Below are 18,463 nucleotides of genomic sequence, written 5' to 3' on the forward strand. Positions count from 1 at the left end.
ACCTTTCATTGAAGTAAAATAATTGAAAGTGGGGGGTTACATTATGAAATAAATGTTTTTCTCCAAAACACGTTGGGAACAACTATTTGCCCCCTTTTATTAAATATGTTTGCAACCTCCTTTTGCCAAGATAACAGCTCTGAGTTTTCTCCTATAATGCTGGATGAGTTTGGAGAACACCTGACAAGAGATCAGAGACCATTCCTCCATACAGAATCTCTCCAGATCCTGCAGATTCCCAGATCCATGTTGGTGCTTCTTCTCTCCGGTTCAGCCCACTCATTTTCTATAGGGTTCAGGCCAGGGACTGGGATGGCCATTGCAGATCTTGGTTTTGTGCTCAGTGACCCATTTTTGTTTTGATTTTGATATTTGTTTTTGGATCACTGTCCTGTTGGAAGATCCAAACATGGCCCGTTGTAAGATTTCTAGCCCCGGCTGTTAGGTTTCGATTTTTTATCTGTTGGTATTTGATCCAATGATGCCATGTATCTGAACAAGATGTCCAGGACCTCTGGCAGAAAATTAGGCCCACAGCAGTAAAGATACAGCAGAGTATTTCATTTTACACATGGGGTACTTTTTTATCCCTGTGTGCACCAAACCCATCTTAAGTGTTTGCTGCCAAAAAAGCTATTTTTTGGTTCCTCTGTCCATAGAACGTTTGAAAAGTACCTGACACTACTGGCACTTCAAACGGGACGGGTTCTATGGTCAGATGAAACAAAAAAATAGCTTTTTATATATAGAAATATATATTTCTCTTTTTACAGTCTAATGGTGCGTTCACACCGGACGCGAATAGCGCGTCAGGCGCGAGTCATTTCAATGTTAAGTCAATGCAAAGACGCGTTTCGCGCGTAAAACGCGTGTAACGCGTCTTTGCATTGACTTAACATTGAAATCACTCGCGCCTGACGCGCTATTCGCGTCCGGTGTGTGGGTGCAGTTAGACAACATATAGAATTACAAATAGAATTTTAATATCAGCCGTAAAATAAGGCTTATTAGTATTGGTATTTTGCATACACTTTTTAAGTGCTGCTGTCATTTGAGAAAATACCAAATACTAAGTCAGATACTACAAATAGGCCCTCTGTCAAAATAAAAGTGGTCTCTACAAATACATTCCTTGCTATGTCTGACTCTGTGTTCTTTACAGACTGCTTTTGCTGGACTGAAATTTGCATTTATCTTAATATTTGTGATTAATTAATTCTACCATTATCCAAACACACCTCACGGCACGTTCCAGTCAAGTCAAGTCACATTTATTTATATAGTGGTTTATAAAATACAGATTGTTTCAAAGCTGCTTCACTGTAATAAACAGCAAAACAACAGTGTTAATGTTGCCGAATTCATCAATTATGAAACCACTTCAATTTCAGCTTTAAAGCAGCCCGACTGAAGACATTATTTAGCTCAAGTCAGTTCAGTGTTGATTCAATCCAGTTCAATAACAAAGTCCATGTTGCAAAGTTCAGTTCATCAATAGAAAACAAATTAAATTCAGTTGAAGCACATACAAAATTGACCAAAATCTGTATAGTTCTCAGAAGGAATGTATAAACATTTTTAAAATTTGAGAAAATGCTGACATCTGAGCCATTTCTGTGAAATTTGTGCTAAGGTTTTACTGTATTTCTGTGTGAGGATGTGTATAAAATGATTACCAGTCTCAGAACAGGATGAAAGCCAAGGTGTGAGATCAAGGAGTTATCTGGATCCTGTACCTTGTGAGCAGAGACTGACAAACAATAAATCACTCAAAAGCATTATTTCTATCTGAAGGTGTGTTGATATTTTCCTTTTGGGAAGTGAATTATTTATTATCGTGAAGTTTACCATGAGAGATTGCTTTCAGCACATTTCTTTTCAAATGTACAGTCTATATTCAGCAACCGTGTGCGAAATCATCTTCCCAAATAGAGAGGCACACATAACATTGTCAATTTATATTACCCCCTGCATAGCGGTTTGTGCCGGAGGGAGGTTGGGAGAGCAAGCGAGAGAGAGAGAATTAAGGAGAGAGAAGATAAAAAAGGGACATCTTCCTCTTCTCTTTTTTTTTATGGGATGTGCAGTTGTTTGGCTGAAAATTGTGCAGCGGTGATAGCCATAGCTACATAAATCATAGCTCCATAACTTCAGTAATGAAGAAACTTCCGGGAAGGGTAGAGAAAAAATCCATTTAATGTCAAGGACGCAGTGGCAGAGGGTGTGTAGGTGTGTGTGTGTGTGTGTGTGTGTGTGTGTGTGTGTGTGTGTGTGTGTGTGTGTGTGTGTGTGTGTGTGTGTGTGTGTGTGTGTGTGTGTGTGTGTGTGTGTGTGTGTGTGTGTGTGTGTGTGTGTGTGTGCGTTGGTGCGACTGGATTATGAGGACAAAAACCATGGATACATACCGACTCTATGAGGACATACCGTAACTACGAGGACAGCACTAATGTCCTCATAAGTCGAGCAGTGTAGAAAGGCTTATCAGGCTGCGCCTAACCACCTCCCGCTTTTTCTCAATATGTCCTTATAAATCCGTTGTACCCGTTTTCAGTGTGTGCCAGTGTATGCTCAGAGTGTATAATCTCCCTCTATGTGAAAGTCGACGCTACTGCAGTATCATACACATTTCATACACCCAGACCACGCCCAAGCGCGATTCATTGGTGGAACGCTGGAATCCTCGTCAGTGATTGTCTATGTGAAATTCGACGCTAATACACCCAGACCACGCCCAAGCGCGATTCATTGGTGGAACGCTGGAATCCTCGTCAGTGATTGGCTGCTGGAATCCTCGTCAGTGATTGGCTGCATTTCACATCCGTCAAAGTCAGCGCGCCTGCGCCTCTGATCTTCTATCGCAGACGTGTGACGGTGTGATTAATCCACTGTCTATGGATTAATCAGAAGGTTAATCATCATCATGAAAGATTAATTAGCAGAATTCGAGCGAAGTTGACGAGCTATAGTGGGAGATTTTCACTTTATCACGAGGAAGGTAAGTGCGTTTATTTATATATTCTACCTTTGTGGAGTTAAGTGTCATGAGTCTGACAGTTTTGAATAACGTTAGTTACATTACTTTAAACGTGGCCATTTATCGGGCTAATATAAGTCCATAAGCAGTTAAAATGGCGTATCCAAACAACTTGCACATGCTATTCACGTTTTTTGTTTTGTTTGGTACTTAAACGAAATTCTCTTGTTGTTCATAGACACATACAAGTATTAGTATTAGTTGATGAAAGATACATCTCCATGGATGCTTGAGAGAATTAATTTACATTTTGAAATAAATCAAATCTATGTTGTCATGTCATCATGATGACTGGTAAAGTTGAGTGGATGAATTTACAGTTTAATACAGTAAGATACAGAAATTTATTAAATAAACAGAAACGAAACTAATGTAAAAGTATACTTTCATTAATTTAATGTTACTGTCATTAGAATGACTTGAAAAAATATTTAGTTTATTCATTTTAGGGCTGGATATTAGCAGACATTTTATGATTCAATTTTAATTCACATTCTTTCGATTCTATTTCCAATTTGTTTTTACATTTATTATTTGAATGTAAATCAGGTGTAATACATGTAACATTTTCTAAAACTTTCTCTCTATAGTTAATTTTTCTAAGTAAGTTAACGAGTTTAGCTTCGTTTGATCTGAGGCATTAAAGAGTGATAAAATGGTATTAAAATGGACTGAATTTGAAATCGGAGACTGTTTCTTATCAAAAGTAGCAAGTCTCAAAACCTCACTTATCAACTATTTATGTGTAAAATGTTGTATTTATTGATATAGACTACAGTCTGACAATAATGTACTGTATATAAAGCATCTATCTATCTATGTAATATATATATATACACATACTAATTATGTTGTCTGGAATGTTTTCAGTCAACATGTTAAGAAAGAAGATAATAAAACCCGAGCAGGATGCAAAAGAACACATATTGTCGGGCAAAGACAAAGCCTTCATTGAGGGACGACAAATCAACACATTCAAAGGTAAATTGTGCACCACAAGGCAATTTGACTATGTTCAGACTGCAGGCAAATCAAATCATAAAGTAGGCATGCACTTGTAAGAATGAAAAGTAGGCCTATTGCTGGCAGTCTGGACATGATCTTTCACATTCACACATTTTACCCTTGGGTAAGCCGCTCATTTTCATAAAGGTTAAGAGATGGAAAAAAAAAAAACTTTAAACAATTTTTTTATTATTATTATTTTAAAATAAATACTTAACTATGTATACAGAGAATAATGTTTACATTATTCTCTGTATACATAGTTAAGTATTTATTTCTATTTTATTTTATTTGTTGTACCTAATTTGGTTACAACCAAATTCAACTAGTAGACTATATCACAGTGAAAACCAATGCTTGATTTTTTTTTCTTTCTTGCACCTCATATTACATTACACAGTTTTACAGGATTTAACTCTTTAAAAGGATAGGTTGGTTAGCTGTGTAACATATAGGTGCACTTGGATTCATGTTTTATTTGTATTATTATATATTATTTTGCTCTTTTAGGGAGAGGTGTGTTTGCACTTGAGCACATTGAACCATCCACCTTTGTTGTTGAATACCGTGAGATTCTCTCTCAAAGTAAACATGTTAAAGATGTTCAAGGCAACTACTTGTTTGACTTCACATGGAATGGAACACGTTATTGGTAAGCTGGCTGTTTCTTTTTTGGTTTATTTATTTATTTTTGGTTCATATTCAGAGCAAACTAGTTGCATGTCATTCTAATAAAAACAGTTATGATTGCGATTGAGGTCAATATTGCAATTGGAATATGCAATTGTGATATAATAAACAAATGGTTTCATGAGTCTACTTGCTTGGATCTAAAGCAAAATACACAGATTAGTGATAATTCTGAAATGTGTATTTCTCAACTCAAACTAGCAACAACAACTAAATGATTGATAACATCGAAGCCATTGATGTCTGGATATAAATTAATCCACCCCCATTAAAAACATTAATTATAGCCATCCAACATTACAGTGATTCCATCATTTCAATTGAAAGCTATAATAAAAAATAAAAAAACATTTATTAGACTTCATTAAATATAACAGCTTTTAATTTAAGTGAACTTCAAATAATCCTCACATAAACCCATAATAAATGTCATATTTACCTGTGCCCTTCCTGTCTTTCAGGTATACAGAAATTTTATAAAGTTATCAAACATAATAAATAGACTAATCCTTATTAAAGCTACATAAGTTCTTTAGTCAAGAGCAGTGAGTAATTTTCTCTGTCCCCTTTGTTCTTTGATTAACTTTACTGACAGAAAGCTTTGGCTGCTGGCCCTTTAAGAGCAGCCGCTGCTGACAGAGACGCGGATCTCACATGCGCCTCATTCTCTCACAACTCTATACCTCCATCATAAGACTGCTCTTATGTTATGAAGATACTCGACAAATGACATTTTGGCATAATTGTGTGTTATTGTTCGTTCAAGCGCGAAAGAGAACTATTTCTGGCGCGTGTCTTTCTATGAGTCACAGTCGGACATTCAGCGCTAGGCTTGGAAATCGGTTCCAAACGTTCCGATTAGGGATGCAAATTATCGATTAATTCATTAATCATTAGTTGATTGACATTATCGATCGATTAACGATTAACTGATAAGCGGCTATTTTCCTGAGAATGTACATTTCTCACGGTATCAACAGTGTCTTTAACATAAAAAGCTAAATATTGCTTATATACTGAACAAAAATGCATGTTATGTTGCTCAAATGATGTTTTATTGTAACAGTTGGGATACGGTACAGAATGGCATTTATGTAGTTTAACAAAATAAATTATGCACAGAAAATTAAAATACATAAAAAATAATTGTGCACTGGCTCACCTGTTGCAAACATTAAGCAACATAAAATAAATGTTAAATAAAAATCTATATGAACTACTTGAAAAACTTGAAACATTAGCAGCACTTATTGATGCTTGGTCTGAGAAAGGTAACAGTAAGATTACTAGACCTGGAAACTTCAAATATAGAACTGAAGGGATGTCAATTTTCACAAATTCCCATGATCGATCGTAATTTAAATTAACGATCAGTTATGCGTCTGCTGCAGTGCATATGGCCAACAGCATGACAGGGTTTGTTAAACACGCTATGTTACTCACCAAATGAATGAGAATGGCTTTTAATCCAAATAAAGGGCTAGTAGGATTGTAAAATGTTTCGATGTGAATGATAATTAAATTAAATTAATTATTTAATAATCAAATATAACGACTAATAATACAACGTGTCACTCACCAACGCCGCCTCAGATGCGTGCTTGCAGTGTGTTACGTTAGACGTGCACTGAAACGCACTGAAAACGGCAACTAAACCCAATGAATTCACAACGATTTAATAAAATAGTGTTCTGATGTTATGTAATATGACAGTCCCAAATTAATCATCGTTATTATTAGTCGTGCATTGCTGCTTGAGCGGCGCGCGCTGAATGAATAACCGTTGAGCACTTTGCCAGCGCGTTATTTAACTCAAAGAAGCGCAACCTATATGAGATTAGTCCGATATATACAAAATAAACATTATATTACAAATTATATCTGCACAAAATGACGTGAATGCACAAGTGAACTTGAGTTACGTGCCATTCAGAATGACTCATGTTGTGGACACGCTCTTCCTGGAACAACGTGACACGGCAACTAAACCCAAATACTTCACAATGTTTTATTACACTATTGTTCTCTTTATAATGTTATGTAATATGACAGTCCCAATAGTCATTATTAGCCGTGCATTGCCGTTTGAGCTGCGCGCGCTAAAGATCACGCTTCAACAATTCTTAACCAAATGCATCCAATATGAGATAAATCAGATATAGATAAGCGTACACATAATAAACTATTACAACTTACATTTGCACAAAACAAAAGGCTGCGAATGCACACGAAAACTTAGTCATGATGGTGTAAAATAGTCCCAAACATAACTCCGACGCGCTCGCTTGTGTTTCGCGGTTGAGCAGCACGCACGCGCATGAACCTGCTTAATCGATGATCGATAAGTTTGATCAATTAATGTATTATCGACAATTAATCGATCGTCGATTAATAGTTTGCATCCCTAGTTCCGATCCATCGGAATCGTACACGTCCACACGTTAACGATTCCACTAACGATTCCGAATGTTCCTTTCCATTAGGCTGGGAGATAAATATATTTTATTGATTAACTCGAATGTGTAGTGTACGTCGATATGTTTGAATGAAAATCGGTTTTCTCTTTAACATCCGCCGACGCTCGGTCTGGGCTCCCGTAGTTCCGAACGCGCTCAGCGCGTTTGCCATAGAGATACAAAAACAACAAAGCAAATGAACTCTTGGCTGCACAAGCACACCCTCCAAAAACATTTACAAACTTAATCTGGACGCAGGGCTGCCAACTCTCACGAATTCACCGTGAGACTCCCGCAGTTGTCACTTTCCACACGCTCTCACGCCACACATCCATTTTCTCACGCAGAGAAAGCACCGACAGAGAAACGTACGGTACTATTGACACTATACTAGAGAAACTAATTCTCAGCTCTCAGATTCTGTCAATTTAATTACAAAATTCAAACAATAAACACCGTTTTGGTGCTTGTAAATTGACGTGACAGATTTCAGTTCAAGCGGCACGTGAGCCGATCATCTGTTAGGCTACTACTAAGTTAATAGTAGCCTAAATTAACTTAAGTTCGAATGATCAATAAGTTATTTGAAAGATACAGTTCAACTTACCGAAATGTAATAAAATCGATCAAGTGTTATTCAACCTCAGAAAGAGGTCCATAAACACTAAACAGCTCAGTCACGTAATGTTACGTTCACCGGAAAGCCATTAAATAATCACAGCACGTAGGTAGACTTAAAAAATTGTCTGTTGAGAGGAGTATTTTGCTAAATATAATATATTACATATTTATTATATTTTTACCTATATCATTAATATATTATAAGGTTGTCATAAAAAAACACATTTTATTATAATTTGAGATGCTATTTTTAACCTTTAATAATAATAATACCAGCTGACAGGGCTCTGCATTAGGTGAGATTATTTTTGTCACGACACGCACACACAGGGAATTAGAGATCCAAGCGCAATGATATTTATTGGGTAATCCGTACTCACGATCAGTCCAGGCAGGGGTCAAATACCATGTAAGCAATCCAAACATAAAAATAAACAAACGACAGGGAAACAGGCTCAAAGCACAACGGAAGTGTGGGGACATTATACAAGGACTCCGTGACAAACACTGAAACAGACAGGGTATATATACACACAAGTGCAAACAAGGTGACGAGACAGCTGAAGGAAATGAACAATCAGTGACAGACAGGATTATGGGAAGTGTAGTGAAAATGCCTAGACACCGTGAAAACTGAGACCTCTAATGTTAAACCCAGGGAACCACCAGACACTGTGACAATTTTGGGAGGAGAAAAATTAACATATTAACGCATCTACTGTACCGAATATTTATCCAAAGGAATCGATATTGAATTAAGATCAGAATCATTGTTTTAGAAATGTTTACTTTTTTTTTAGAAATTTCAAAGCATTCAACTTCTGTATTGATATTCCACACTTGGTTTTCATTCTCTAAAACCACTTTAAATGAGACATTCAAAGCCAACAACTCTCAAAGCCACCCTGTAAGTGTTCAGCAAATAGTACAGGAATCGATATGGGAATCGATAAGGAATCGCATCGATAAGCAGACTTGACAATGGCATCGATATCGATAATTTCTTAACGATGCCCATCCCTATTCAGCGCGCTCTCTTTTGACTTGTCTCGCATGAATGGTTTTAAGCAATCGCATGAGAGCATTATCATGTAACACTAGCCAAAGGATGACAAAAAATAACAGATGCTGCGTTAATTGCGTACCAGCCCATTGTTTATTTTACATAAAATCTCAGCATTTTGCGTCATATAATTGCACAGGCTTGACATCGCGATTACGATTGCGATAAGATTAATCGTGCAGCACTATTACAATAGCAGATTTGCTATGGTTCTCATAACATGAGGAACTTATTAGTTAGTGATAAATAATCAATAACATGGTTATTTTTCAACTGGGGTATTATTTTTTTACCTTAAGTGGATCATCTGACCTATTAAATTCTTAGGAAGTCAAGTTAACTTTCACAATGTGTATTTGAATATAGGTTAAATAGGCCAAGGTTAGCCTAACCCAAATGTTCAGTTAGAACCGTATGTTTCAGTGTGTGTCTATGTTTTAAGTTTCTTACTGCACTATTTTTATCACAGCATAGATGCAACAAAAGAGTACGGTGGACATTCACTTGGACGACTGGTGAATGATCCAAATTGCAAAGTCAAGACAATCATTGTTGACGGAAGGCCACACCTGTGTCTGTTTAGTATAAGACATATCTTTCCAGATGAGGAAGTCACATACAACTATGGGGATTCCTCTTGGCCTTGGCGTTTAAGGGTGAGTCTCTTAAAGAATTTATCACTGAAAGTCAACCATGTTCTGTATTTCATGAATGTTAGTTTTTTATATGATGCAGATTATTTTTAAAAATTCTGCATGTCTGCTTTGTGCACGACGGAGCAATGAAAGGGACACTAGATATTTAGACTTTGGTTGATACTAGAATTAGTTGCGGTGACCAATTGGCAAACATCCTTGCCTCAGTGTTGTACCTGTCTTTCTCATAATTACAGGAATTGTGTGACGAGACATCAGTGGCTGTGACTGAATGCATTGTGAATCCTTCTTCATCAGTGAAACAGAAAGTAAGTGAGCGCATGTTCCTTCATTGTTTTCTTCTCTTTGACACAGGCAATGTTAAGTGTAGGATGGTTGGGCACCATACTAGACTGGTTGACGTGGACTGTCGTCTTAAAGACCCTGTTGTGACGTCTCAAATTCGAGTAAAATGTACCTTGCTCGGTTCATTCATTTTCATAACTCGTGCGTTGGGGGATGGGCATGACACTGACCTGAAATGTAAGGACAGTTCTCCACTACGAGGACCGTCATGTCAGGGATAGGGTTTGAGGAAAAGATGTTGCTTTGGGTATGTGTCGGCTGCTTCTTTATTGTGGATAAGCTGTAGACCCAATATGCACACTTTTCAATCTGGATATGCTTTGTGACTTTCAGTCACAGAGATGTAAACTGTTAAGGCCCATTCACACTAACCATAACTGTGTTAGGGTCCAACCAGCAGACGGTAACGTTCTGTTTATTGTGATCGCATCTTTGACTGCCGCTTATATATTGAAGCATGTTATAGCAGAATTGATTCCGATTGGCTGTCAATTAAGCAATGTATCGCAATACAAAAATGCAACAATATATATTGTGGATAGTGACAATATGTATTGTGTATAGGACACCCAAAATAAAAATTACTGTTTGAGGGGAAACAATCAAGTTTACCGAGTTTTAGTGTCAATACTACATTAAACTACTATATATATATATATAATGCAGTGGGGGAATATTTGTGGGTCCTGATAATGCTAAATGTCTTTTGTTACCAGTGAAAAGTGGCCTACATTAATTTAAATATATCTAGTTGGTGACAGAGTGCAAGCATATTTGTCTAAAACAAATCCATCCATCCATCTTCTTCCGCTTATCCGGGGCCGGGTCGCGGGGGCAGCAGTCTAAGCAGAGATGCCCAGACTTCCCTCTCCCTAGCCACTTCCTCTAGCTCTTCCGGGGGGACACCGTGGCGTTCCTAGGCCAGCCGGGAGACAGTCTCTCCAGCTTGTCCTAGGTCTTCCCCGGGGTCTCCTCCCGGTGGGACGCGCCCGGAACACCTTCCCGGGAAGGCGTCCAGGAGGCATCCGGAACAGACACTCCACCCATTTGCATTAACCCTTTGAGCCCGACGGCATCGTCCACGACGCCACACGACTCCTCCGATAAATATTTATATTATTTGATTGATTTTCTTACCGTTTTTTGCAGCAGAAAGCTAACGAGCTAGCCGTCACGGGGGTGTCTTTGGTGTCTTTCTAGCCTTTACAGAAGTTTTTCTATCCAGCCTGGAACTTGTGCGTCCTTTCAGAGTGTTTCAGCAATAAATCCAAACGCTTATATCCAAGTTTTATCCACTTGATGTCCATAATTTATACATTTTCTGTCATTTTTGCTAGCTGCCATTTTGGATATCACGTGATTCTTTGCGTGAGGTTGTTGACCAATGACAGGCTGATCCGTCGTCCACGTTGGTGTGCGTCATTACGCATGAACCAAGGCTGATATTGTGGAGAGAGAGACGCACGGCACAGTGGTTTCGAGGGGAGAGAGAGAGAGACGCACAGAAAGACGCGAGTTTTGAAGAATATACAGAGAATAATGGATCGTCAGAGATTGAGAAACATGGATCTAAATCAAGCGCTGGCCTTTTTTGATGCCATGGAGGATGATGGATTTTCTGGAGAAGAGAGCTTTTTGACTCATGAGGAACTAGATTACCAGGATGGTCTAGACCCTGCTGAAGAGTAAGTTCCATTTATTTATTTACTGTAAAAGTATATTAAAAAAAAAAACTAATAAAATAAAATAATAAAATAAAATTTCTAAATATGTAATAATAAGTTCTGTAAAAGTAGTATTTCGTTTTCTATGTTTGTTACAGAGTAGTAAGAGTTGTGGATTACACTTTGTCTCAGCCATTGTTTGTCTGAGTTTACCTAGAGATACAAACAAAGGATAGTGGGGGGTTGGTCACACCTTTTAGCTGTGGAGAGAATGTCTCAAGGATGTTGTAGTGGGGGGTTGGTCACACCTTTTGGCTGGGGAGAGAGTGCTCATATTATAGCTGTGGTGGGTTGGGGGGTACAGTAGCAATCTCAGCCATTGTTATCTTATGTGAGAAATCGCATACAAAAACACTAATTGATCTGATATGTATGATCTAATATTTTGCTTTATTTGTTTTACAGTCATGATAATGAAGACACCAGCCCACCCACCCGAGCCAGACAGGAAAGCTCCCATTCTTCCGCTGAGGAGGGTCCTCCCACTTCTGCTGCAGCATCCCAGCCTTCCACTTCTGCTGCAGCATCCCAGCCTCCCACTTCTGCTGCAGCATCCCAGCCTTCCACTTCTGCTGCAGCATCCCAGCCTTCCACTTCTGCTGCAGCATCCCAGCCTTCCACTTCTGCTGCAGCATCCCAGCCTTCCACTTCTGCTGCAGCATCCCAGCCTCCCACTTCTGCTGCAGCATCCCAGCCTTCCACTTCTGCTGCAGCATCCCAGCCTTCCACTTCTGCTGCAGCATCCCAGCCTTCCACAACTGCTGCAGCATCCCAGCCTTCCACTTCTGCTGCAGCATCCCAGCCTCCCACTTCTGCTGCAGCATCCCAGCCTTCCACTTCTGCTGCAGCATCCCAGCCTCCCACTTCTGCTGCAGCATCCCAGCCTTCCACTTCTGCTGCAGCATCCCAGCCTCCCACTTCTGCTGCAGCATCCCAGCCTCCCACTTCTGCTGCAGCATCCCAGCCTTCCACTTCTGCTGCAGCATCCCAGCCTCCCACTTCTGCTGCAGCATCCCAGCCTCCCACTTCTGCTGCAGCATCCCAGCCTTCCACAACTGCTGCAGCATCCCAGCCTTCCACAACTGCTGCAGCATCCCAGCCTTCCACTTCTGCTGCAGCATCCCAGCCTCCCACTTCTGCTGCAGCATCCCAGCCTTCCACTTCTGCTGCAGCATCCCAGCCTCCCACTTCTGCTGCAGCATCCCAGCCTTCCACTTCTGCTGCAGCATCCCAGCCTTCCACTTCTGCTGCAGCATCCCAGCCTTCCACTTCTGCTGCAGCATCCCAGCCTTCCACTTCTGCTGCAGCATCCCAGCCTTCCACTTCTGCTGCAGCATCCCAGCCTTCCACAACTGCTGCAACATCCCAGCCTTCCACTTCTGCTGCAGCATCCCAGCCTTCCACTTCTGCTGCAGCATCCCAGCCTTCCACTTCTGCTGCAGCATCCCAGCCTCCCACTTCTGCTGCAGCATCCCAGCCTCCCACTTCTGCTGCAGCATCCCAGCCTCCCACTTCTGCTGCAGCATCCCAGCCTCCCACTTCTGCTGCAGCATCCCAGCCTCCCACTTCTGCTGCAGCATCCCAGCCTTCCACTTCTGCTGCAGCATCCCAGCCTTCCACTTCTGCTGCAGCATCCCAGCCTCCCACTTCTGCTGCAGCATCCCAGCCTCCCACTTCTGCTGCAGCATCCCAGCCTCCCACTTCTGCTGCAGCATCCCAGCCTCCCACTTCTGCTGCAGCATCCCAGCCTCCCACTTCTGCTGCAGCATCCCAGCCTCCCACTTCTGCTGCAGCATCCCAGCCTCCCACTTCTGCTGCAGCATCCCAGCCTTCCACAACTGCTGCAGCATCCCAGCCTCCCACTTCTGCTGCAGCATCCCAGCCTCCCACTTCTGCTGCAGCATCCCAGCCTCCCACTTCTGCTGCAGCATCCCAGCCTCCCACTTCTGCTGCAGCATCCCAGCCTTCCACAACTGCTGCAGCATCCCAGCCTCCCACTTCTGCTGCAGCATCCCAGCCTCCCACTTCTGCTGCAGCATCCCAGCCTCCCACTTCTGCTGCAGCATCCCAGCAGCTGCCAGGAATAGGCTAGAGGATGGATACCCGACCCGAGCCCGACGGGACCCGCCGGTACCCGACGGGACCCGCCGGTACCCGACGGGCCGGGCCGGGTTCGGACAGATATTTAGAATTGATGTTCGGGTTCGGGTCGGGCTCGGTCACATCAACGCGAAGGCATTGAACATTTTAAATTTAAAACAGGTTATTATGTAGGTAGCCAATGTGCCTGATGCTTTCACTTGATGCAAACGTTCGTTTTTGTGATTAAAATATATGTAAAATATTACCATAACATCTGTCTTCCTTTGTGCGGAAATTTGTTTATGTAGCCGTGGGCCGTGACAACGAAACACGTGCATGTACGCCTGTGTTACGTGCGCTTGTTGCTCCGCGCGGTGACACGCTCATCTATTGACATTTCTGAATCTCTTCCTTAAGTTGCTTAATAAAAGCGGGCTTTCCACACAAACAAACGTACATGTGTCATTAGTATGAGAATAAAAAAACCGGAATTTTAACTTTCGGTCTCGGGTCGGGCTCGAACATAAATATCTGTATGCCTGTCGGGCTCGGGTCGGGTTCGGTTACTGCTCTGTCGGACGCGGGCCGGGCTCGGACAGAAAAATTCGGCCCGATCCGCACTCTAGAATAGGCCATGGACGGCTGCAGTCACGGTCTAGAGGGAGAGCGCGGTCAAGGTCAAGATCCAGATCCGGCAGCTTGAGGGGTCGACAGAGTCCTGAATCCACAAGGTTCGAGATCTAGATCACCACAGCCAGCAGCCCCAACTCCATCATGGAACAGTAAGAGTCAGCCAGACATCCCTCCAGTGCCCAAAAGGTTCGTCCCAACAATAAAGCCAGGACATCAGCTCAGCCCCACATCCATATACACACCATTGGACCTTTTCAAACTTTTTGTCAGTGACAGTGCAGCAACCACTTTGTGTAATAACACAAACACAAACGCTGCAAAAAAAACATTGCCAGTGGCAAAATATATTCCTGGAAAAAAATTAACTGTTCAAGAATTTTTCCAATATTTAGGACTGACTTTCTTTTTTGCACTGGTGAGACTGACAAATATCCGGGACTACTGGAGGACAAACACCATTTTCAGCCAACAGTTTCCCCACTCAGTGATGGCACGTGACAGGTATCAGGTCATTTCCTGGAACATCCACATGAGCGACCCTGATGAAGATGTCCACAACGACCGGAAGAGAGGGACACCAGCTTATGACCGGCTGTTTCGTCTGAAGCCCCTTTTAGATGACATCAAACATGCATGCAGAGCATTTTATCGCCCACGGCAGAACCTTTCAGTGGACGAGAGGATGGTGGCAACAAAGGCTCACACTGGCATGACGCAATATATGAAGGCGAAGCCAACTAAGTGGGGCTTCAAACTTTTTGTGCTGGCAGACAGCAGCATTGGGTACACTTTAGACTTTGCTGTATACACGGGGAAGTCTGTGTTTGCTTCTGGTGTAGGACTGGTATACGACTCGGTTATGTCCCTCATGAACAAATCATTCCTAGGGAGTGGCTACAATGTGTATGTAGACAACTTCTACACAAGTCCAAAGCTATTCATGGATCTCTACAGCATGAACTTTGGAGCATGTGGCACCTACAGGGACAACAGACGAGGATGCCCCCGCACAACCACAAATGCCATGAACAAAAAGGATCCTAGGGGCACCATCAGGTGGATCCGTGACGGCCCTCTGGTTTTCGTAAAGTGGATGGACACTCGGGAAGTCTCTGTCTGCTCCACAATTCACCCGGCCTTCTCTGGCAACACAGTTCAGAGAAGGGTAAGAACTCAGGATGGAGGCTGGAACACGAAATCCATTCCATGCCCAACCCCTGTCACTGAATACAACAAGAATATGGGAGGTGTTGATCTTTCTGATCAACTCATCCAATACTACTCAGTTCACCAAAAACCATTTCAGTGTAAAGTGGTCCTTTTCGTGTTACACAGGACCAGAGACTAGTTTTCCCTGTGTGCTTATCTGCTGATATTTCACATGGTCCGAAACGGTTTAGATTGTAGGCCTGGAATACATTTTAATTGTTGCTTTTTACCCCTCAGGAAAAAGCCAAATGAATCAGGATGAAACTGAGAACTCCAGAGGTATTTAAACATTTGGGTATATTAAAGTTATTTCATGTATATACATATAGGTGTATAGGTATACATATGTATGTTTGTTTGTTTGTTTGTTTGTTTGTTTTACAGAGACCAAATTGAGGAGAATAGTGAAAAGGCCATGGAGCCCAAATGAAGTGAATGCTGTCATGAAACATTTCAGAGTCCATATTTCAAAGGGACACCTTGCAACAAAGGCAGAGTGTGAGCAGTGCAAGACTGCTGAGGACCCTGTCCTGAGAGAAAGAACGGCCCAAAATATAAGGGATTTCGTGAGGAACCGAGGTTTGATGTTGAAAAAGAAATTATCTTAGAGTTCTTCGAGAGATCAGTGTTGCCTTCCATTAAAGGTTGTATCAGCGATTTTAGGCCCAAAAAAGGCCCAAATATAAATGATCACATTCATCTAATTTTTCCTAACGATCCGCTAGCTGCCCGCCCCATAAGTATGCCGTCCAAAAACCGCGTCTCTGTAGGCAGCCTAGGCTCTGAGATCTGCACACAAAAGGTGGGGGTGTTGTGGTTTGAGATTTTGCGGTGATTGGTTGGAACACTGTTTATTTTGGTTTTGGTGGCTGGTGAAACCCATTGTTTTTGTGTGCAGATCTCAGAGCCTAGGCTGCCTACAGAGACGCAGTTTTTGGACGGCATGCTTATGGGGCGGCAGCTAGCGGATTGTTAGGAAAGATTAGATGAATGTGATCATTTATGTTTGGGCCTGAAATCGCTGATACAACCTTTAATGTCTGGGGGTTTTGTTCTCTAAAGTGTTGTTGGGCCAGAAGAGTGTTCAAGACATCCTTTTATTTACTTTTATTAAAACACTGTTTTGAAAGAAATTTACAAATACATGCATTTACTGGAAGGCAATTTAATTTGGTTTTATTTCCAGTGTGTTGCTGTGGTCATTTTGAGGCACACTCCCTCATGCACTTTAGTCCCATAATGGTTAGAGATGTACCGATCACAATTTTGTATTGTAATCCAATTCCGATTTTTACGAGGTTGACCTGCCGATACCGATTTTAGCCGATTCCGATTTCATTTTTTCTAACCACTTAACAGCACACACATTTATTTTCTATATGTTTTTTTTTATAAAACACCATATACTTCTACCCAAACTGAATAATAAAAACAAGTTTAAATGGGTGAATTTTCTATAAATATTTTTGAGTCTTCATTTTCTTTTCTGACATAGCCTATTCCAGTTCTTGTTAAAACACACTAGACATGCAAATTCAGTGCATTTTTGGCACTTTTTGTGTGAAATCATATTTATTTTGCACCTCAAAAAAACTGCTTTCACTTTAATTGAGTTTGAGCAGCGCAGCAAAAATAGACTCTGCGCTTCACTGCTGCTCACGCGACGCTCCTGCTTGACGCTCACGCTCTGCTCCTGCTCCCGGTGTGATGCACTCATTGATTAACATGCACGCCGAAAAAAATACGCGCCTCTCACGCTTGCGGTGTGAAACTGACGTAATTCATGAGGTTTTCTACATGTGCGTTCCGTGTGCACGTGTGATGCTGATGTTGCGCGATGTTAATCATGCAGCGCCAGAGTGCGTTTGACCGGTATAAAATCGGTATATGTCAGACTGACTGGCCGATCGTCGGTCATGGCCGATCACGTGAAAATCGGCCAATTCCGGTCCCAAGCCGATCAATCGGTGCATCTCTAATAATGGCCTTATTAGACCTCAGTTGTTGAGCCTTTTTTTACCATTTGCAAAATAAAAATTGCCCTTTTCAGTTTAATTTTGTTAGTTTTTATTGGCTGTCTAGTTGCATTTCTTCATCTAATTGTCCTTTAACTAGTCTTCTATGAAGTGTAAAACTTGCTGATCTTTAATCCTTTTCTCCAACCAGGTTCATTTTGCACCACGTGTATATGTTGGTTGATATAGCAACAGCACATTGTAGCACTATTTCCTTAGGTGTGCGTATTACTTTTACAGGTTTAGTGGCAGCAAAAAGATGCACAATCATTTGTGAATTCACTCTTTAACGTAGAATAGTTGATTTGGTTTAGTATGGTTAACTCTAATACAGGTACTCCTGCTATGTGTGGAGTTAATCGTGATGTCCATTTAAACCCAGTTTGTCCTCATAATCAAGGGTTAGTCGGGTGTTTGAGAGTGTGTATGTGTGTGTGAGAGAGGTCCAGTTAAATCCAAAATGTCCTCATAATCAAGGGTTAGTTAGGTGTTCGTGTGTGAGAGGTCCAGTTAAACCCAAAATGTCCTCATAATCAAGGGTTAGTCAGGTGTTTGAGTGTGTGTGTGAGAGGTCCAGTTAAACCCAAAATGTCCTCATAATCAAGGGTTAGTCAGGTGTTTGTGTGTTTGAGAGTGTGTGTGTGAGAGGTCCAGTTAAACCCAAAATGTCCTCATAATCAAGGGTTAGTCAGGTGTTTGAGTGTGTGTGTGAGAGGTCCAGTTAAACCCAAAATGTCCTCATAATCAAGGGTTAGTCAGGTGTTTGAGTGTGTGTGTGAGAGGTCCAGTTAAACCCAAAATGTCCTCCTAATCAAGGGTTAGTTAGGTGTTTGTGTGTGTTTGAGAGTGTGTGTGTGAGAGGTCCAGTTAAACCCAAAATGTCCTCATAATCAAGGGTTAGTCAGGTGTTTGAGTGTGTGTGTGAAAGGT

The 18,463-nt window shown here is 41.4% G+C and overlaps 1 protein-coding gene across 2 annotated transcripts; it reads left to right on the forward strand.

Moving 5' to 3' along the window:
• Positions 1-2,334: 2,334 nt before the first annotated feature.
• Positions 2,335-16,675, forward strand: LOC306995646 (histone-lysine N-methyltransferase set-1-like). Of its 2 annotated transcripts, XM_079607433.1 has the most exons (6): positions 2,660-4,015; positions 4,550-4,691; positions 9,339-9,525; positions 9,762-9,833; positions 15,756-15,797; positions 15,903-16,675. In XM_079607433.1, the coding sequence occupies exons 1-5, from the start codon at positions 3,883-3,885 to the stop codon at positions 15,768-15,770; spliced, it is 549 nt and encodes a 182-aa protein (XP_079463559.1). In that variant the 5' UTR covers positions 2,660-3,882; the 3' UTR covers positions 15,771-15,797; positions 15,903-16,675. The 2 variants fall into 2 exon arrangements, with proteins under 2 accessions (XP_079463558.1, XP_079463559.1); XM_079607432.1 differs by lacking the exons at positions 15,756-15,797; positions 15,903-16,675 and adding an exon at positions 11,208-11,593 and having other exon boundaries at positions 2,335-4,015.
• Positions 16,676-18,463: the final 1,788 nt, after the last annotated feature.

The sequence above is a fragment of the Phoxinus phoxinus genome (genome assembly GCF_949152265.1).
Source record: "Phoxinus phoxinus genome assembly, chromosome: 3".
Classification (NCBI taxonomy): domain Eukaryota; kingdom Metazoa; phylum Chordata; class Actinopteri; order Cypriniformes; family Leuciscidae; genus Phoxinus; species Phoxinus phoxinus.